Source organism: Plasmodium berghei (genome assembly GCF_900002375.2).
Source record: "Plasmodium berghei ANKA genome assembly, chromosome: 11".
NCBI classification, from domain to species: domain Eukaryota; phylum Apicomplexa; class Aconoidasida; order Haemosporida; family Plasmodiidae; genus Plasmodium; species Plasmodium berghei.
Window position 1 is genome coordinate 1,652,942 of NC_036169.2, and position 23,195 is coordinate 1,676,136.

Here is a 23,195-nt window from a genome sequence, read left to right on the forward strand (position 1 = left end):
TGGATATCCGTAATGTTAGTTTTATACGATGCATGAAATAGAGCAAATACCATAATCATATTAATGCAAGATAAATGTAAATCATTAAAAATATAGAAAAAAAGAAAAAAACAAAAAGAAAAAATGTTTTACATGATAAATCGTGAATTTAATTGTGTACCTATAAATATATAATTTTTTTTTTTTAATTTTCATCTATTTTTAGTTTCCTTTTTCACATTACAAAAACATTTATGATGAAAAATATGTGTATATATATACGATATATTTATTGTAAATATTCATACATGTATTTTTAATGTAAGTGTACTGATATGTGAAAGTATAAAAAGAGAAAAATAGTAATGATAAAGTATTAGAGATAATGAAAGATAAGAAAAAGGAAAAATTAAGCATAATGAAAAGGTGGGTATCGAAAATAAAAAATAATATGCTATGCAATATTTGAAAAGAATAATAAATTAAAAACGAATTAAAAAATGCATAATGTAATATTAAAGAGTTTTAAAAAGTGGCATTTATATAAAGATGGGCATTCTTTTATATCATATGGAAAGAAAGGAGTAGTGACAACTGGAAATTTGTTATTAAATAAGAAAGACACAAAAAAAAGCGAACTGGGCGAAGATAATCAAAATAGTGAAAGCAGAAAAAATGAAATACCTTCTAAAAATATTGAAAATCGAATTATTTTACACAAATCGAACTATGTACTAAATGGTTGTAAAATAAACGAACTAGTGAGCATATTAAATTTATATATAAAATTAAAAAGTGATAACGTTGAATTACTAAAGAATATTTCTATAAATTTGTTAATGAACAAAGAAAAGCTGAGATATCATGATATTATAATTTTTATAAAAAAGTTTTCAATCATAAAATGTAAAAACTATTTTTTGTTTTGTTATTTCAAAGATGTATTAATGGAAAATATCCATTTAATTAATTGTGATGATTTAATTGACATATATTTTTCTTACACAAATTTAAACTATTTTCATTATAATTTTTTTTTATTACTTGAAAAGAAAATATTTCATAATTTCCATCTTTTAGATATAAAACAATTAGTGTGTTTAATCCAATGTTTTAAGAAAAAAAAAATAATTTCCAAAAGTTATTTAACTATATTATTATATGGAATATCGAAAAATATAAATAATTTTAACACATTTCAATTATCAGTGGTTTTTGGATTTTTCAAAAATTTTAATTTAAATAATAATGTACTACTTAATTCATTGATTCATCATTTCAATCAGCATATTAATCTTAATGATGATCCAAAAACAGTAGCACTCTTTTATAATTTTTTATCTTATGTGCACACTAAGTGTAAGACGAATTATCAGTATTTTGAAAAAGAGAAAAATTTGGTAAATTTTATAAAAACATTTAAGTTGTGTTATGAAGAAAACAACATGAATTACGAAAATGTGTGCAACAATGAAGAACAGGAAAGTATAGGATTGAATAATGTTCAATTAAATATTACTAATAATGATGAAAACAAAAATGAAATAGCTCATATTAGTAAGGAACATATAGTATTGGAGGAGAAAGAGATACAGAAAACAGATCAAATCATAAGAAGCAAAATATTAGAACTGGAAAATAAATGTTTGTTTAAAAATGATGAATTAGAAAATTTAAAAGAGAAAACAAATTCTCTAAAGATGGATTCATATAATGTTAATTTATTATATTCTGCTAAAAATGCCTTGAAAAATATAGAAATTATATCAAGGAAAAAAATAAAAAATATGTCTGTTGATTTGTTATGTTTAGTATCATTAAGCTTGTCAAAAATTAGTACTACGAGCAAAGTATTTCTAGAAAAAATCGCTGAAGAAGTAGGTAAAAATTCTAATAAGTTAACTCCTTTATTAGTTAGTTCATTGTTGTTATCTTTTAGTAAAGCAAATCACAGGCATGGAAGTTTGATTTATTATTCTTTGAAATTCTTTTATAAATATTATAATTTTTTTAATATTAATCAAGTAGGATTTTTATGTAAAGGGCTATATAATTTTTCCATTAAAGAAAATGAATTTATTGATGTATTAAATGAGTTTGTTCTAAATAATTTGCAGAATTGTAATAATTTATGCACCAACAAGGAGCCCCATGATGAAAATACTTTAAGTGGGATACATAAGAAATACTTAAATTACAATGATAATGCAATATCCACATTTCGGAATAATGAATTAAGCAATCTGTTTCACATTGTTGAAAAAAATATTGATAAAAACATTGAATGGAGAAATTATGAAGATCAATTTTTGAATTTAAAAAGAGTATATAATGAAAATGATAAAAAAAATGAAAATAAAAAAAACGCGGATAGCCATAAGAACGAAGCAGATAGTAATTTTTTAAAATTCAGTTATATTGATTATGAAAGTATTAAAAATAAAAAATATTGTGTAAATAGTTTATATAATATAAAAATGAGTAATACAGTTTATATAAATAATATTATATATATATTGGAATATTACGCATTTAATTTAGTAAGCATAAGCAACATTTTAGAGTCTTTTTGTGATATTTTTTTAAAAAGTAATTTAAATTATATTTTATATACAAGAATATTTAATTCATTTTATTTACTTAAATATCAAGGAGAGAAAGTATATGAGTTGATCGAAAAATTTAATGATTATCAGCCATTACAGCAAAATATGTATAAAGAAAAACATACCAAACAATTATTGCAATCGTTATTTTATTATTATGAAAATAACGATAATAATAATGAAAATGCGAAAAAAATTGGAGATATATATTTCTACATTTTGTCTAAAAAATATTTTTCTTTTATCTTTAACTTTTCAAAATATATTTTAACATTTTTATTTATTAAAAATAATAATTACGTGCTACATAAGTTTTTAATTAATATTAAAGATATACCATTAAATAGAGAGGATTATATATTTCTACACAGACCTATCAACTTGTATTAAAAGTTTGAAACCATGTATGTGTGAAAAGTAGCATAATACATAGTTTTTAAAATTGCAAATTTATTAAAAAAATGGAGTTATAATGAAAAATATAAAAAATGTAATTAGAATATAAACAACGTATAGTTTTATGATATAAAAACAATAACGTCACATAAATTGACATTAGTAAATGACTTAAACATTTAATTAGCTATGTAACAATTAAAACTTAATGCATACATAAATATGTACATGTATTATTTTTGTATTTTTTTTAATTAAAAGCGCATGCTTAATTATTTTAAATTCAAATACCAAATTTAAAAAATAGCAAAATGAATGTTTAAAAAAAGTAAAAATAAATTTCTTCATTTGTATACGTATTATATATGCTTGTTTTCTATGTGTTATATGTTGTTATTATATTTGTCACATATTCTACTTTTTTTCACCTATTTATCGGAAAGTAGCGAATTAAGTCTTACTATGCCGATGGCGTATATTACACTTTAATAATTTTTTCTATTCTACATATATAATTAAAATTTTATATTTTTTTTTGCATTTCGCTATTAACATTTTGAGTAAATTTCATCCCAACCCTCTGTGAAAAAACTGAAAATTTTTTGACACAATTTAAAATACAATTATTTTCGTTGTTATCTAATTCTTTTGATCGAAATGATGAAATGCATTCGTTAAAACACATTTCAACAATCGAATTATATGTATTCATAGTATCTTCATATTCTGCTTTATTTATTTTTCGCAGAACCTTCTCTCTATCATTTTTATTAAAGCTACTTAAATCTAAGGATTTATCCATATTTTTATTTTGTAATTTCTATGGGTGTTTTAATGAGCACTAGGCTTTATCTGCTAATGTATAATGAAAACAAAATGTATATATTTGTGTGTATGGAGTTATATATATATTCACAAGATCGGTCTTGTTATATCTTTAAGCATGAGTTTTAGTTGCGTGTGTTGTTACACTCAATATAGACATAAATACTATTTTTCCAAATAAAAAACATAAAACAAAAGTATGAAAATTAAAACATATTGAATTCATGAAAAAATTGATCGAAATTAAAAAAATAGTAAACTTGATAATAATATAGTAAATTTAAATAAAGATATGTTTAATATTTTTATATAAAATCATAGATAAAGCATACACATTATAAGGGATGTTAAAATACCCAATAATATATTATATAGCAGGCTTACGTATACTAGCTATGGAATAAAGGAATGTTGTTATTTGAATGATAATAACTTATAGCATTGTTTTTCTTGAATATACTTATGTTATTTAATTTTTGTATTATTAAAATATATTGTGTGGTATTAATTATTTATTTTTATCTTTTTATTTTTTTTTTTCTATATAATTTTATTTTTTAGTACCCTTTTTAAAATAAAACAATGGAGATAACTTTTTAATGACATAATATTATGCATCATATTATGTGTGTTATATCATTTGAATAAAATTATATGATTTCATTATAAATATGGTAACATTGAAGCTGTTAATATTCAATTAAACGCCATAAAAAATATTATACCGTGTTAAAATTGTTTATACCATAAATTTCTAATATTATATATATAGCAATATAAGTGATGCATATAACTTATTTAGATATAATTACTTTTTTTGTGCATTTAAAAATTTCCATATGAACGCGTAATATATAAATAACTAATAAATAATTTAATAAAGAGAATTGAAACGTTTTTGTTGAAACGAAAAAAACTCTACAAAATATAGTTGGCATGAGAATAAAATAAATAGTTAAATAACAATGATAAAACAAAACAGCAATTCCATAATAATTTATTGAAGGCCTATATAAAATTGGGAATATTTTAAAATGATAATACTTCATATTATAAAGAAAAAATGTTTAAAGTAATTGTATTAAAAAAAAAAGGAACATGATATCTTTCACATAATAATATAATAAAATGAAAGTTAAACAAATGCAGTGTTAGTGATTTAACTTATATATGCCTCATTATCCTTTATATGTGATTGTGCAATTCCTTTTGCAAAGTGGGATAGAGGCATATATATATCGGAATGACAATTTTCAGTTTTGTGATATAAAATATTTTAATATTTCATAAGACATAAATTGAATAGCCCCAGAAGGAACACATTTTAAAATAGATGGAAACAAACCAGAATAGAAACTTTTTAGGCCTTCGTGATAATATATTTTTTTAATGCAATGAAATGTATTTTTATATATATAATTGTTATTATCTATACCGTTATTCATCATTCTTTTTCTAACTGTATCACCAGGAAAAACAATAATTAACGAGGTTACATTACTTAATGATCCAGCTATGGATGAATAAAGAGCAACTGACCCGAGTGAGGTTGAATTTTTTTGAAAATTATTTTGAAAAATATTTTTATATAAATCAAAAAACACCATTTGTAATGTTACATATGGTACACCTGTTAATAATGTTGGGACATATCCTTTAAAAAATCCCGCAAACCCTTCGTTAACATGTATTTCTCGAATTATTTTAAAAATAGATTTTTCTGTGATTGTTTTTTTTTGTCGTAAATATTTTTCGTTTACTCCTAATGCTGCTCTAATACTTAATAAGTCTAGTGGATATGATAATGTTTTCTGGATTATTCCAGATGCGTATCCTGCAATCACACTTTCGTAATAGTTAATTTTGCTTTTTTCGAATCCACTATTATTATTGCTATTGTTATTACTGCTACTAGTAGTAAGATGTTTTGCCTGAATTCCTTTAGCCGTATTTTCATCCCTCTTTTTTGTTTTATATTTTTCTTTTATTATATCGTTGGTTCCAAATTTTGCCGAATAAACAACCCCACCTCTTAATGTATTAATTAAGTTACCTTTCCATAAGCCTAAGATCCCTTCTTCTTTAACAATAAAGAGAAAGCTTTGTATAATATTTTGATACTTGATAGATTTATTTGCATTTGCACTTAAAAACAACATTTTATTTTTTATTGTGTTTGCTACATTTTTATTAATATTTAAAATGGTATAATTTTTACTTAAATTATTTAAAGGTGAATTATGTTGTATTTTATAATGAAATAATATATTTTTAAAAACAGTATGAGGTGATTTGTCCGAATATCTATGATGTTTATTCATATTACTATTGAATATATTGGTTTTGAGCATTTTCCGTTTTTTTTGACTATTTTTATTAATTTCATTTAAGCAATTTAAAAAATTATGAAAAACAACATTTTTATTTTTTACATATTTATTACTTTTTATTATTAATGGGTTAATACTTTTGTCTTGTTTATTTTGTGCTTTGTTTAAGTCGTTAAGTAGTATATTTTTATTGATAAATTCATTTTTGTTTTTTAAATGATCTTTTCTTTTATTTTTATGGAGAGAGGGGTTATTATAATGAAACATTGGCTGTATTTGATAAAAAAGTTTAATTCTATCAAAGGGGGCAAATATAGTTTTTGTTAAAACACCGGAAATTAATCCACATAATAGCACAGTGTTTTTATTGTTTTTTTTTTCTTCTTCATTTTTAATTTTTATATCCATAAGGGTAAGAAAAAAATTAAAATATCAGTAAAAGAAGTATATTTCTCTTTCTTTCTCTCTTTTTGTCCTATATAAATAGAAAACACAAATTTATCTGTATAATTATCATGTGTCTCTAACACTCGTATTTGCATACAAACAAGAATTCATGAATAACAAAACTCGATGCCTTAATTGAAATATGGTACACATATGATATGCTTGTATTTCGATATGTAATATATATGTATCTCACACTAGCATAGATAAACGCATATTTCCTATTATTTTTTCATATTTTTTATTATCTTTTTTGGTACTTTTAATTATATTGCATTATAATTTATATGCTTTTTTTTGCTTCTTTCCATTTCTTCACTTCTTTTATTTATTCTTGCTCATTGATGTATTTCTTTATTTGGTTATATAGTATCGATTTGAACAGTTTTTTTTACTTAATGCAAAAATGGGAGCTCATGCGTCGATGTATATATATTTTTTATAAATTTATGGCTATTTAAAAAAATGTAGCTTAAATTATATTATGATCATTCTTATAAATAAAGCAATTCACTAAAATATGTATATGTTGTTCCCAGTATATTATATTGTAGGAATTCATATATATATATATTTTTTTAATTTAGGATTTTACGAATATATATATAGAATGATTATTTTTTATTGTAAAACTGATGTGGTATTTTACACAGTATTTTTTTTTAATAAAAATAACCATAATTGGTTTTTGTTAAATATTGTAATATGCAACAGTGTTAAAAAAGAAAAAAAAATATATATGTTAACGATAATTCGTGTTTTTATAAAAAAATGCAGTTTAAAATATTTAAGGGATTTTATATATCTTTGTTATCGTTGCATAAAGATGGAAATGTTATATATTTCATTAAAAATGTGAAAACAATGAGAATAGTAAAAAATGACATACCAATGAGGAATGTATATATATTATGTTAATTTTGTTACTGCATTGTTTTTCGCTTTTTTGAATAAAATAAAATTATATTATGAAAAAATGATTATTATAAATATATAGATAGCTATTTAATGAGTCTTTTGAGGGTATATAATACTGAAGTGTATATTCATAATATATATGTGCTTAGTTAATTCCTGTGCATGCGTATAAAGCAATATTTATAGGAATATATACCATATATGGACGGTGAATTAAATAAAATACCTTTAAATAATTTTATATTTTTAGTGAATATACACATATGTGCGTATATGTATATATTGTTTGTCGGTAGAGTCCTAACAGAGACTAAGAGTTAGGAGATAAAAATGTGAACATAATAAAACATATATTAAAGAAGTGTATATATATATACCAAATATATGACAAAAAAATAGGCATATTCTCATGATACATCTGCATTTAAAAAGTTATATAACAATTTTGCATTGTTTTTACTCATATATTTTTCAAGTTCTTCTAATGATTTTTCACACAAATCATATAATGACTTGACATTGTTTATTATTTTGTGCATATTTTTTTCAGTAACTCCGGGTAAAGCTTTTAAAATTTCAATTGCATTCCAATTGGTAGCATTTTCCATTTTTTTTATAGTGTAACTTGCATTAGATTTTTCTAAGGTGTTTATCTTTTCATCGAGTAAATCATTTATGGTTTCATACTTGTAAGTATCTTCGGAAGGAGGTTTTTCTTTATGATCATTTGCATCAACATTCGCAAAAGTATTGTCATTATTAAGTAGCTCATCAGTGGGTTGATATGACAATTGTTCGGAATTTTCAATCTCTAAATTTTGGGTATTATTTGCTTGAGTTTCTATCTTGTCAATTATCTGAAGCTCACTCTTCTCATATGTAATGTCATAATCCTTTTGTGTATCCTTTTGTAGAGTTATGTCAATATGAAGGGATTTGAATATATCAGGTTGATCAGCATTAACTTTAAGTGACCAAAAAAGTTTAGCGGTAAAGAGTGAAAATGGACTCCATAAAATTTTAAGTCGAGGGAATTGAAGAGAAATTGTTACCAATTTTGTATATATAGAATGTTTATTATTTAATGATGAAAAATAAAAAAGGTGTTTATTATTAAATTCTATTAATAAAACATATATAGAATAATATTTTGACATTTGATTAATTTGGTTATACAATCGGTTATTATTTAAAGATTGTATTAAATCAACAATGGTTTTTCTTTCGACACATATATCTTTTGTTAATATATAGTCTCCAACAAGTAATGAATATGGTATGATATGCATTTTGCTTTTATATAATTTATATGGCAAATCAGATTTAAGTTCTCTTATATCAACAATAACTATAGGTTTAGTATTATTAAATATGCTATATAGTATAAAATTTAAGTTAAATGAGTCTATTGAATAATATTTTAGGATTTCTTGCATCTTTAATAATTTTTTGTCATCAAGATTAGTAATTTCATTATTTTTTTTATTGATTTTTTTTTTTAAATTTTCTAAAAATAATTCATCTTCTTCTATACTTATAAAATTCGTGTTGTGTTTATTTAAATTATCATTGTTGCTATAATGAACGATATCAGCTGTCGCATCATTTGCTTTAACTTCTTGAAAGTTTTTAAACTGTTCGCATAGGTTTTTGTTGAAATTTATTATATTTTTTTTATTTTCTTTAAGCTTTTTTTGAAATAAAAAATAAGAATCTATCACACTTTTAAACATTTCTTTATTTTTATTGAAAACGTTACGATCTATTTCGAAACGAAGTGTATTTTTATGTTCGATAAAATTTATCCAATTTTCTTTTTCATTTTTGATATTATTTAAATATTTATTGTAAAAGATATTATCCTTGTAAAATAAGATATAAACCTCAATAGTATTACACATGTCGTTCATAATTTTTATTAGTTCATAATTTTTGGTGCCTTTGTCTATACCCTTATGAGTATCATAATTATCCTGATTTACTCGTTTTTCTTTTATATGATTTCTCTTTCCATTCATCTGCTTCTCTTTCTTTATAACAATTTTTTCAGGGTTAACATTATCGTACATTAAGTTATTTTTTTCATACATCACTAGTTCTTTAAAATTTGTGTGTTTAGTTAATTTGTAAAGGTTATATTTGAACATTCGAGCACAGTATATTTCTATATTTCTAAAAATATGCAAATCTAATTTTGTAAGAATAATTCGATATGGATTTATTTTCATCAAAAATAATTCCAAAAAGTCTAAGTTTCCACAAAATTCGTTTATTTCGAATAAATTATCATTTTCATTTTTTCGGGTGTTTGATTTAAATTTTGGTGATATACTTCCATTATTTTCTAATTCACATATGGCTAAATGATTTTGTGTATCTTCTTCTATATCCCCTTTTTTAGTATCATTATTTATTTTGTCTATTTTTTGAAAGCATTTATTAACAAAATTTTCAGAGGAATACATAACTTCATAATTTTTATTTATGCATATAATATAAATGCATGGTTTAATGTATTTTAGGTTATTAGTTTTATTTTTAATAGCTTTATAAGGAATATGAAAGTTTTTATTGTCACAAAATAACTTATCTTTATTATTCTCAAACGATTTGTTTGTGCTACTTTCCGAATTTATTAAATCATCTGATATGTAATATTCTTTAATTTCATCTTCAGATTTAATAAATATCTCGTTTATATTAATATTTTGTTCTTCTTTGTGAGCTAATATATTGTATATTTCTTTTTGTGTATAATAATTATCAGTAATAATGACGATAGGATATTTTACCTTTTCAATAGTTTCAGTTGTTTTATTCTCTTTATTTTTCATTGAACTTTGATTTTGCTTTTCATAATTTTTATTATTATTGGTATTTTTTCTTGTTATAAATGATATATTGATATTATTATTTTGAGGATTTTCGCTAGGATTATCACTGATATCTTGATATATTTTGGAATTTTTTGGGCTCTTCGTTTGTTTATCTTCTAAACAATTTTCATTGTCTGCTTCGCTACTTTGAGAATCTTCGATCACATAGTGGCTTTCAACATGCATATAATTTTGTTCCTTTTCCTTTTTAACATTTATTTGACTAATATTTTTTATTTGATTATTATTGAAGGAGCTATATGATTCGTCGGCCTTTTCAACTTTTATCCTAACTGAGTTACGATAATTAGGGTTTTTCTGAATTAGTTGCAATTTTTCTTGGCTTACATCTGTATCGCTATTAATATAATGCTTACTTTTTTTATTTAATAAAAATTCGTCATAAAAACTATTGCTTTTTCTTTTTGCAAAGTTACTATTTGTGTGTGTATTTTTTTTTTTTTTAGTTTTTAAGATAATTTTTTGGTACTGACTTAAGGGTATATCTCTATTGTACACTAAATCATATATCCAGTTATATATTTTATTTTGTTCTCTTTTAATTTCATTAGATTTATGAAAGTATTTATTTTTATATTGGAACATATTAATAATAGTGTGCATGGTATTTTTATTGGGTGATGTATGTAGTGTGTTCGATTCGATGCTTATATCAATTTTATTTAAAAAATTATTTTTTCTTTCATTTGCTAAATAGAATAATTCATTTGCTTCATTACAATACATCCATATGGATTCTTTGTCTGCCTCTTTTATATTATTAATATAATTGTAAAAAATAATATCATCATAAATATATAGATTATATAATAAGTTAACTAATATAATAATTTCTTTAAGTAATTTTTTTGTATTATATGTAAGATTTTTATTCTTAATATAATTCATAGTATAATTTTCCGGGCTATCTGAATATAACAACGAATTTATATCAAAATCTTCAAATTTGTGTATTTTTTTAATTTCTATATTTATATAATGAATCAAATTTAATATGCTGTCTTCCATTTTTTTTAATACAACTGGTAAATCTACATTAATTTCGTATATATTTGGTTGTATTAATTTGTTATTTAATGAAATGTGAATATTTTTATGAAATCGTGGGTAGCAATATATTTTTTTTATATATAATTTTTTAGAAATATTTGATATTTGCTGATTTTTTACTAGCTTTTTATTATTATTTATCCCTTTAATAAATCCAAATTTATTTCTCTTTCTATATAAATCGATAATAAAATTTTCCTTCATACTATACATAAGTTTATGGCTTCGACATATAAATATACCATCAATAATTTCAGGAATTATTTTGTATGTTAATAGGTCTATTAATAAAATATTGGATGATATGAAATACACGCCACGCTTTATGTACATTTCTATTCTTTCATTTGCTTTTTGATTACGTATATATTCTGTTTTTAAGTAATTAATTTTTATACTATTATTAAATGAAATATCAAATTTGCTAATTCCTTCGTATAAGAAAAGTTGATATTTTAAAAACATATTATATTCTTTTGGGGAAACATTCAATATAAATATAAGTTTGTTTTTGTTCGCATTAGGATTAAAGTGTATAGTGGGGTAGCCTATCTTATCGGTATCATGTATATTTTGATCATGGAAGTTGCCATCCCCTTGTTTGGGATTTTCTTTATTGGTTTCTTTCTCTCCATTTTCATTATTATTTTGTGAAATGTTTGTAATACTTCTAATTTCATTGGTATTATTTTCATTATTTATTTTATCAGTGGATTTAGGATCCTCTGGAATGGTTTCAATATCAATAATTTCTTTATGGATATTCAAATTAAATAGTTTAAAGAATATATTTTCATCATTTATATATTGCTCATACCACAAGCAGTTATTTTGATAATAAAAAATAAATATTGCTAAAATGCTTAGTTCGCTAAATCCATCTGTGAGTAAAATTAGAGAATCATGTTGTATAAGTTTCTTCACTATTTTCTTTTCATAATATAAAGGATACATTTTATTCGCTTGGTAGTGAATAACAATTCCTTATGCGTGATTTCTTCCCATTGACTCAATATATATGTGTACATATATTTTGAAGTGTAAAATATAAAGGAAATAATAAATGTTGTTCAAACTATTGATAATTTTTTTCATATGAATTAAATTTTAAATAAGTAGGACTAAAATTAAGCTCCAATTTTAGCGGTGTATATAAACATAATTTTTTATTTATTTAACTTTCTTATTATACATACATTTTGTAATACTTATAATGTAAGCGATTTTTATATGTTTTTTGTTTATTTAAAAGTGTAGAAAAACAAACCTTAAAGAAAAAAACGTGAGATAAATATTTTAGCATATAAAAGAAGGTATATTTTTCAAAAGTGATATATTTTCAAAAAATATAAATATGCTTTTATATTATATACCCCTTCCAAGATATAAAAATTATAGGCCATTTTATCAAAGTATGGATTTTTTTGTGGAAAATAATAAAACTAGTATATATACAATGACAGTAACGAAAATATGATTTAAAAAATAAAAAAAAAGTAAAATCATACGATTTGTGTTGAAGCTTATAGAGCACATTTATCCTTTGTTTAATATTGCAATTTTTATATAATCAATGAATGTAATATTTCTCTATTCATTCGAATTAGGCATTTACAACCTTTTTTTGATTATAGTTCTTTACACATTTTTATTAACTTTTGGACCTATTAAATGTAAGAAAAGGCCCAAAGAAACAAATTATGAGTCTCATATTTTAAAAAAGTTCTTAAAAAATATTTTTAAGGTAATTTAAAAATTATCTATAAGCTATGAAATTATATTACTATTTTTCTTGGAAATATTTTTGTTGTTTATTTATGAAGGAAAATTATTTATTTAAATAAATAAAACGATTATAAGGTGGGGTATGTAAGAATGTTAAAAACATGTCTATAATAAGAAGGAAACTCAACTCACAGCGATTTGTTCATATCTACATATAGATCACAATTTGTGTTATCACTATAAAATATTATATAAGTTATTTGGGGAACATAGGAACTATGCTTTATGAATTTAATACTAAAATAAAAACATTATTGAAAAATATTTATCTTAATATTTTTATAAATGGGAAAGCATGATGAAATTATATTATTGGATAAATAAGGACATACATACAAATGCGCCAAGTTTCCTCACACAAAATAATGTGAATTTTATAAATTATTAAGTTTATTATATAATGAGAACAGATAAAATATATCAAATTACGAGTTTATATAATGAGATGATATTGCATAACCTCACACTAACGTCCGTGGTTTTGTATTTATAATTTTTTGTTTTTTGTATATGTGTGTGCAGTCTTTATTTCCATTTGCTATTTTACATATATTGGAATTAAATTCACATTAGCATACCTTCTTACGAAAAAAACCATCATGTCATATTACACACGAAAATATAACTATATCCATCATATATATTTTTTTGGGGGGCAGGAATAATAAGTGCAGCAATTTTTTTGAATGTAAATAATATTTCTCAAATGTTTAATTTATTTTGTTTTATTTTTTTAAAATAAGAGATTATAAAAATAATAAAACTGTTACCTTTTATAAAACGCATATATCATATCCATTCATATATTTTTGTTTATACGCGTGTGCATATATATATATAATTTATTCATTTTGATATTTTCATATACACGCAAAATAATGACATGAATTTTAGTGAATTTCTTTGCCAAATCATACATAATTAAGGATTTATGTCAATATAATATATATAATTTTTTATACGAGTATATATTATTTATATAAATATATATCTTATGTATATATAAAGAGAGTGATTATATAAGTAAAAATATATAAGACGATTTTTATGAGCAGATTAAAACTGTTTTTTATTTTATTTTAATCATTGTAAAATCTCTCTTATACAAAGTTAAAATGGCTTTAAATCCGACGACAATTCGAGGGCAAGGTAAATTTTGTAGAAAAAAACAAAAGAAATATGTATTTATATGCTAAAAGCTTTATATTTATGTATATCCGCTTGTTAAAAATGTATGAATGCATAAAACGATATCTCTTTTGTATAATTATCTTCATATATTGGAAATATAATTTCCATTTTGAAGATGATAAGTGGTTTATTTAATGTAAAAATTTTAGGATTTCACCATGCGGATGTGGGAAAGTTACATAGCCCCATTTATATATGAGAAATCCTTAAAAACTGTTATATATTTATTTTTTTTCTTATTCATTTTCATATAGAATATTTATTTCCTTCAAATAAAGAATCAGAGTTTATATATTTAAGACGTGAAGATGTTAAATTGAAACTATATTTGCCCGATAGGTATAGATAAGACCGTCTATAAAGAAATGCAAGCTACATATGAATATGTTTTTTATGCTTCTTTTAATGAATTTTGATTTTTTTTGATTATTTTATGTTTTTGGATATAATTTTTTAACTATGCATATATAACATATGTTTTATTGTCGCCTTTTTACAGAACGATAAAAGAAGATGGAACAATTTTCTTAACAAGTATACGCTTAGTGTTTATTAAAAATGAGAAAAGTAAAACGAATATAAATTTTACTGGAGCCGATTTTCCATTAACATTAATTGATAACGTAAATTTTGAGCAACCGATATTTGGGTTAAATTATTTGTCAGGCGTTGTAAGACCATTGGTAGATCATCCAAATAGTTTATCTAGCCCATGCAAATGGAATATTATTTTTTTAAATGGTCAGTGTAGCAATTTTTTGAATTATTTTTTTAAAGCATATGAAGCAGCAAAGAAAAATAAAACATTAGGATCGTTAAGTGAATTTAATGACCATTTTTTTTCAAGTAATAATGCATATATTGATCCTAATGACCCTACATTTATTTATATAAACGAACCGATATCAGAAAGTATGAATAATTCATCACAAAATCATTATGTAAATAATCAAAATAATAATGAGGAAATTCCAGTATATAAAATACCATATTTACCACAAAATAATAATATGATGCCATATGGTCAACAATTTTATATGGGCGACCAATATTTTAATAATAATTATCGTAGTAATAGTGAGCATCAATATGGCAATTATAACATACACACACAAAATAATATGCAAAATTACAATACTCAATCACCATATGAAAATCAAAATAATAATTATGCATCTAACTATAATCAGCATGATAATAAAACTGTATATCCCCCAAATATCAATCAGAACAATAATAATACTAGACAATCTGTTATGTCACATTATACTCAATATAATAATGAAACGCTAAGCTATGAAGAAAGAATTAAAAGAAATATGTATAGCCAAGATATTAACGAGAGTAACAATAGTAATAACCCTACTTCGGGTAACCAACATGATGATCAAACTATATTCGATCAAAGAAATATTCCTATGAATTATTCACAAAATATGCAATCGGAAAATAAAAAAAATAACTAATGGTTGAAGGAGGAAAGAAAAAAGCAAATATCATAATATTAGAAATATGTTAATAAGTTGATTATATTGAAAAAAGTCTAAACAATTTGCATAGAAAAAAATATAAAATATAGTAAGATGTTTAGAGATTCATTATATATGTGACAACTTTTCAATTTGTCACTTTTTATAAAAACACTTTAAAAATAGGTATATAACTACATAACTCGTCATAGTATGTCAATTTTATGATATTTGTGTTAAAAAAAATAATAAATATAAGTATGTACAAATGTGATCCAAAAGTTAAACATGGTAAAATATTCTCTTGTTAATGTTACACTTTATTGTCTTATTTTTGTGAATAAATGGGAATAAACTAATTATTTTAATTTTTCTTATATATGAATATGAATGTTAAATTCGAAGAAATAGTGCATATAATTTTATCTTAATATTTTAATAACTGTACATATATTTTTTCTATGTTTTTTTTCTGCAAAAAGATACTTAAATTCTATAATATAAATTAAAAAATTTTAAATATAATTTTTTTAGTTGGAAAATTGTCTTTTTTAATACATTTATATTTTTAATGAAAAGAGAGGAATGACGCTTACAATATGAGTGTAAACCAATTTTTTTTGTGTATTGTTTTAAACGAAGACACCTTGGTGTTTTTTTTTTGGTGATCAACCTATAAATAATACCTTTTGATAGTCTTGTAAAAAAATTATCACGTGTATATTCTTAGATCGTAAATGCGACTAGCGAAGTGCATAGTATATAATGAAATATGGCTTTGAATATTATAGCGACAGATTGAAATTTTTATTAGCCATTTATGTTGAAATATATTGAAAAATATATAGTGATGCATGCATTCTACTTTAATTGTTATACAATTTGAGTAATTAAATTGACGAGAAAATTATGCCTCATTTTTATAACATTAAAAGGGGTATATGAATTAAATATGTGTTTGTTCTTATTATATATATTTTTACAATCTTTTCGTTTTATAAATTTTTTTGTTATATTCAATTTATGTTATTTTATAAATGGGAAAAATATAGGAATGATGTAAATAAGGAAAATAAATTTTTGCAATACACATGAAAAACTTATAAGAACTCATTTATTCTAAATTGTTTTGTATTTTACGCATACCTTGGTAGTATACATTGGTAACAAAAAGATATAACTATTTTTTGATATATATTTTTTATGTAAAAACAGTTATATAAATAAAAATTATATACGCATCTGTGTGCCTATGGCGAAACTATAAATAAAAATATAATTTTCTGTATTATATATATTTTCAAAGGAAATGAAGTTAAATTTAATAAATATGATCAGTGAAAATATTGTTTTGTTTTATATTTTTATTTATTTTTTCTTTCCCAGTTTCATTTCTTTTGGCTTTTTGCACTGAATTTTTTTAAGATGGGCTTCTCAGAGAACCCTACGTTTTTTTTACTAATAGATAAAATAATTAGGCGAAGCAAAATTATTGGGTAAGAATCAAATGAGGGAATGAGCATAATATTTAAAATTGCATATATATATATATATTCATATGTGTGTAGTTGATTACACATTGAATAAGTATGTGGGGATGCATACACGTATGTTTTTATATCTATATGTATATATAGCTTTTATTTATCTATAGTGGTGCGTCAAATGCTAATATATATAATTTGATTATGCATTGTAATTATATATATTTATATTTATTATTCCACTTTATATTTTACCATGTGTGTGTATATATGCGTATGCTTCTTTGTTTTTCAGATTAACCTTATCAATTATAGGTTTTTTTTATTTTTGTGTAATCGACAAGATCGATAAAAAAGCTGAGCTAGATGCCCGTTCATTTGCGCAATTTCCTGGAAATTCTACACTTACTAAAAATGATGAGGATTTTTTAAATGAAACGAATTATTACTTTGAGAACTATAAATATAAAGAACGTGAGCATGTAATAGATATAGTACATGATTATATTAAAATGATGTCTAGTTTGGTTGATACAGAAAAATATGAAATTAAAATAAATGATAAAGTTAAAGATTATTTATTAATAAGTAATGTCGGATGCAAGTTTTGTAATAATATTGAAAACTTAATAGTTGTAATAAATTTTGATTATAAAGAAAGGAAATATTTCCACTCATTAGTAGTTGGTTTAACATTGATAAATTATTTTTTAAATGCTAATTATATGAGTAAAGATATAGTATTTTTATTTACTAATAAAGAATTATTATATTCTTTGGGTGTTCAAAAATTTATCGAACATTATTATTATGGTAATACAGGAAATAGAAAAGTTCTTACGAGATCATCGATAATAATAGAATTTGAATCTATATATCCATCTCATATTGAAATTAATTATGAAAGTTTAAATGGGATGTTACCAAATCAGGATTTAATTTTATTATTGAGAAATGAACTAAATCATTATAATATCCCTATAAAAACAGATCCTGTGTACCATGCTATTTTGAATGTTGCTTTGGAAAAAAAATATGAAAAGGGACATATTTATTTTTTAAGGTAATTATAAATAAATATGAAAATTAATTTATGTATTTATATGTGTGTCTGTATCTATGACCTGTTAAAGCATTTACGAATATAGGGCGGTACTTGAGGATATACATTTGAAATTAATATTTGTTTATTGACCCACATATATTGTAAATATTCAATGAATGAACTATTTACTTTATATTTGTCCGCTGAATGTTTTACCATTTTATATTTTTTTTTATTTTATTAATTTTTAATTTATATCGGAATATTTTCTTTTGGTCTTTTCAGAGAGAACATTCCATCATTTACCATAACAGGGGTAAGCAAGGTTCCATTGAAAAGAAAAATAATAAATTTATTTAATTTTACAAAATCATTACAAAGTTTTTTAAGAAGTCAAAGTAATACACATGAAGGTTTTTGCCATTCAACTAATTTTTATTTTTTTAATACTATTAAAAAATATGTTCCTATTAGTTTATATGTCTTTTGCGTTTATTTAATATGCAGTTATTGCATTTTAAAATTAATAAAAGGAACAATTTTTCGAAATTATGTAAATTTTATAGTTGGCATATATATGTATATAATTACTATATTAACCATATCTATGCCAATTTATTTATTTTCAACCAATGGAAAAATATATGATTTAATAAAATCGGAAAAGAAACTACCAATGTGTACAGAGTGGCACCCTGACAATTTTAATAAGTATATTGAAATATCTAATTATTGGTTACGTATTTTTATTATATCATTATTTGTAGCGTTTATATTAAATTATTTTATCTCTTGGATTATTTATAAATATGTTAAAATATGGGATTATGAAAAAGATAGAAAAATACAGAAAATTATAATTTTAGACAAAATAAAACATCTTAATAATTTGTTATATAATAGTAGTGACGTCAATTATGTTAAAAAATTCGTGAATAGATACAAAACAGTTATAGCATATACTAACAAAGAAAACAAACTAATTAAACCTAAAGTGATACATAGTGATGATGAAGATTTTATGGATGCTAAAAAAAAAAAAAAAGTTATAGAAATAATACATGAAGTAAATGAAATGGAAAAAAACCTCTATTTACTTGGTGACGAAAAATTTAAATATATTTTAAAAAATACTATAGCACCTTATAATTATATAATGAACCACACCAATATTTTTTATTTCCTTTTCGTCGTTATACTTTCATCGGTAAGTGATATATATTATGATAAGATAAAGTAAAAAATAAGTATGAATATATTTTTTGTAAATAACCAAATTAGAATTGAAAAACGAAATGCATAATTTACCTATTCAATTTGTTATATATATGTGTCTTTTAGTTTATATAATTTAATATAATTAATATTAAATGTGTATTATTTTTGTGTTTTTTTTTTCAGATGTATAATTGGGCCTATTCAATACTGTTTTGTATTATACTTGTAACACCTGTGTCAATATTACATAATATAAAAATGAAAAGACATAAAATGATTTCCAAATTTATTATTCTATTTTTTATCCTTGGGACATTAATGTATTTATATCCATTTGGAGGATTTATTCTGGTAACTTAAGGCACATAAAAAATGAAAAAAGTGTAATAAAAAGTGAAATTGTTTATATTTTTACATTAAATTATTCTTTATATGTGTATATATAGCTAAGTGTTATATATATTTCTTTTTATTAATTTTTGGTTGCAGGGTGTGAGGAATAAAATAATGAACATGTTAATGAATTTTTCGGCAATGTGCTTGAAATACATGAATTCATCAGGATTATCAAGAAAAGCGTATTTCCCCGAATTTTTGGAATTTATTTGTTCAAATAAAATGTTTGATGCACTATATTTGAGTAAATATTATTTGGACAATAAAGACATAAAGTTTAATTATAATAGCGATATTAGCAATAATGTATTATTAAATTTATATAGTATAGCTCGAAATCATTATTGTATAGGCTCTCAATTGTACCCTCTTTTATGTTTTACATTTTTCCCAATATTGTTCTATATAATATTTATATTTTTTGTTCAATAAATCATATATTTTGCATTTATATATGCATGCATGTATACATAATTAAATGTGTTCATTTGTTCTTTTTTATTTTAAATGTTTTATCACGTTACCATATCCGCTTACATATGAAAAGATGTAATATTGGGGTCTTTCAAAACATACTTAATAATAATGTGTGACATTTAATATAACAAAATCATCATGTGTATTATATGTTACACTAATGTATTATATTATTGTTTTGTTGTGGTATTTAAATAATTTATGATTTGAATGTTTTATCTACTTTGTTACTTTATTTATAATTCAACTAGAGAAATATTTTCCTTCATCAAAAAATAAAGTTATTGCAAATAATATCACGAAAAAAAAAAATAAATAATATAGGATAATAATGGTAGCATTTGCTTCGGCCTAAAAAATGTACTAAAAATTATGCAAATATATGCATGATTAATTAAGGCCGCATATTGTCATATGATTAAAAAATGAAGTAATAATAAAGGGGTAAAACAAAAAAAAATACGGAAAAAATGAAATAACCATAAACATGAGTTAGTACATGCTATAATTTGAAAGCAAATATATAAGTCGCTTCTTATGCATAAATGGAAACGGAAAAGTGAAACTTAGAAAAATATAAGTGCAATAGGAAACATAATATACAGATATACTGTGTCTGTGCAAATGAATTGGATATATGAATATCCCCTTTGTGAAATTCGGAAAAAATGTGATTTATTTTTATTTTCAGTGAAACTATGGCTCACTGATTTTATCTGAATTAACCATAATGTTTATTGGTTTGTTATATACGCACCGATTTAAAAAATAATTTTTATATTTTTTTTTTCTATCATTATCGTTATCAGAATAAAATAGTATTTTTTTCCTCTTTCTTTCTTTTTTGATGTTGAATTTATCGGAAACGTATAAATTAGTGACCTTAATTTTTTCCCCCTTACAGTTGCCTATATATTTCGATATAAAATTTATGCAATTGTTTTGTTTCTGTTCCATCATTAAACTTTGTTCAATTGGAGAGAAATCGTATTTTATATTATTTGAAGAATAAAAATTAATGTATTCTTTATCAACCATATCAGAAATAATATCCCCTGCTGAGACATGGAATATGTTATCTTTTATGACACTTTTTTGAGCAGTTGTGCCTTTATTTAATTTGTTGTAAAATAATATATTTTTTTTTTCAGCTTGTTCTAAAAGTGAATAATATTTATTTTTTTCTTCATCGATTGTATTAATATCTATTTTGGATTGATCAATTTTATTTAATAAAATTTGATTAAAATTTTTTAATTCCTCTATTTGATGTTTTAGAACTTTTTTTTTAGATTTGTTAATGCTATTTTTATATTGAGATTCTTTATATAATTTATAGAACTGATCACATTTTAAATTAGTATCTGTGATTTTTTTTAAATATTCATTAAGCAAAGTTTCATAATATTTAACTTTTTGCTCTACATAATGGCGTGAATTTTTTGTATCATTTATAACTTTTTTCATATCTTCAATTTTTGTATTAATATCTAAAAATATTTTATTTAAAACATTAGCATTGGACTTATTTATTTGATCTATACTTTGTGTGTCGTCTTTTGGTTTTTCAGAAATAATATGTTCTTTATTATAACTGAATTGATATTTATATTTTTCATTTTCTAATTTTAATGATATTAGTTCCTTCATTTTTAAATCATAATTTTCTTTTTCTTTACTTAGACATGAATCTAGAAAATCTATTTGTTTTTCCATTCTTTTAATTTTTAAATCATATTCAAAATTACTATTTTCAATTTCTTTGGATTTTTTTTTATCTATATTATTTAATATTTTTTTGTATTTTTCTATCTCATTTTCAAGTTCACAATTTTTTATTTTTAATTGGTTATTTTCTTCTTTCAGTAGCCTTTCGTTGTTTTGTATTTTTACATATTCCTCGCAAAATTGTTTTAAAAGGGTTTTATTTTCAATAAATTTGTAAAAAATTTTCTCTTCATCATTCATATTTGAGTTTATCTCAAACGATTTGCGATTACTTTGACAATAAATCTTTAAATTATTTGGGTGCCTTTTGTTATAAGTTCATTCGCATGGTATATAGAGAGTGTGGATAACTCATTTATATTTTTCAAATATCAAAATATGGGATATTTATTTTTCAAATATAGGATATCAATAATAACAAAGGAAAATAAAAACACCTGCTTTTGATGTTATATTAAATATTGATATACAATGGCATATGCTTTAGTATTTTTAAAAGAAATATATATGTATAGTGTGTGTAAAATAATTTTGTTAACTTTATATATTTTTTATGAAGAATAATTATTGTCTGTATGATGAAAGCGTAAATTATTTGTTCATAAATTTATAGAAAAAGTGCTGATCGGGAAAAAACATTCGATTGAAAATGCTCATACATTTGCACTATATTGTACGCATATATATAATATATATTATTTTATTCGGTTATTGTGCATCCTTAAACATTTATATCTCATACATTTATATTATTATTTACTTATTAAATTGTGTTGTGCTTCAAAGATACACTCATAAACCCTTTTAAAGGTTTTTATTTAAATATTATATAACCAACCCTAAATCGCTCTAGCGTGTTTCCAATACCTATGAAATAATATACTGACAAAATATTGACAAAAATATACTGTAAATATGTATACGTGGTAGAAAAATAAAAATTATTGAAAATGT

The 23,195-nt window shown here is 22.4% G+C and overlaps 7 protein-coding genes across 7 annotated transcripts; 3 read left to right on the forward strand and 4 right to left on the reverse strand.

Moving 5' to 3' along the window:
• Positions 1-479: 479 nt before the first annotated feature.
• On the forward strand, positions 480-2,975 carry PBANKA_1144400 (heptatricopeptide repeat-containing protein, putative; the record flags this gene model as incomplete). The annotated part of the gene is made up of 1 exon (XM_034566010.1): positions 480-2,975. One exon carries the CDS (start codon positions 480-482, stop codon positions 2,973-2,975), a length of 2,496 nt encoding a protein of 831 aa, XP_034422649.1.
• A 529-nt stretch (positions 2,976-3,504) lies between these two features.
• PBANKA_1144500 (mitochondrial import inner membrane translocase subunit TIM9, putative) lies at positions 3,505-3,783 on the reverse strand (the record flags this gene model as incomplete). The annotated part of the gene is made up of 1 exon (XM_034566011.1): positions 3,505-3,783. The coding sequence occupies one exon, from the start codon at positions 3,781-3,783 to the stop codon at positions 3,505-3,507; it is 279 nt and encodes a 92-aa protein (XP_034422650.1).
• Positions 3,784-5,059: 1,276 nt separating this feature from the next.
• On the reverse strand, positions 5,060-6,544 carry PBANKA_1144600 (mitochondrial carrier protein, putative; the record flags this gene model as incomplete). The annotated part of the gene is made up of 1 exon (XM_034566012.1): positions 5,060-6,544. One exon carries the CDS (start codon positions 6,542-6,544, stop codon positions 5,060-5,062), a length of 1,485 nt encoding a protein of 494 aa, XP_034422651.1.
• Positions 6,545-7,908: 1,364 nt separating this feature from the next.
• PBANKA_1144700 (DNA repair endonuclease XPF, putative) lies at positions 7,909-12,402 on the reverse strand (the record flags this gene model as incomplete). Its single annotated transcript, XM_034566013.1, has 1 exon — positions 7,909-12,402. One exon carries the CDS (start codon positions 12,400-12,402, stop codon positions 7,909-7,911), a length of 4,494 nt encoding a protein of 1,497 aa, XP_034422652.1.
• A 1,946-nt stretch (positions 12,403-14,348) lies between these two features.
• PBANKA_1144800 (conserved protein, unknown function) lies at positions 14,349-15,890 on the forward strand (the record flags this gene model as incomplete). The annotated part of the gene is made up of 3 exons (XM_034566014.1): positions 14,349-14,382; positions 14,679-14,763; positions 14,924-15,890. The coding sequence occupies 3 exons, from the start codon at positions 14,349-14,351 to the stop codon at positions 15,888-15,890; spliced, it is 1,086 nt and encodes a 361-aa protein (XP_034422653.1).
• A 1,428-nt stretch (positions 15,891-17,318) lies between these two features.
• On the forward strand, positions 17,319-20,468 carry PBANKA_1144900 (glycosylphosphatidylinositol anchor attachment 1 protein, putative; the record flags this gene model as incomplete). Its single annotated transcript, XM_034566015.1, has 5 exons — positions 17,319-17,389; positions 17,673-18,440; positions 18,708-19,629; positions 19,824-19,991; positions 20,130-20,468. The coding sequence occupies 5 exons, from the start codon at positions 17,319-17,321 to the stop codon at positions 20,466-20,468; spliced, it is 2,268 nt and encodes a 755-aa protein (XP_034422654.1).
• A 741-nt stretch (positions 20,469-21,209) lies between these two features.
• PBANKA_1145000 (conserved Plasmodium protein, unknown function) lies at positions 21,210-22,481 on the reverse strand (the record flags this gene model as incomplete). The annotated part of the gene is made up of 1 exon (XM_034566016.1): positions 21,210-22,481. The coding sequence occupies one exon, from the start codon at positions 22,479-22,481 to the stop codon at positions 21,210-21,212; it is 1,272 nt and encodes a 423-aa protein (XP_034422655.1).
• Between the last annotated feature and the right edge of the window lie 714 nt (positions 22,482-23,195).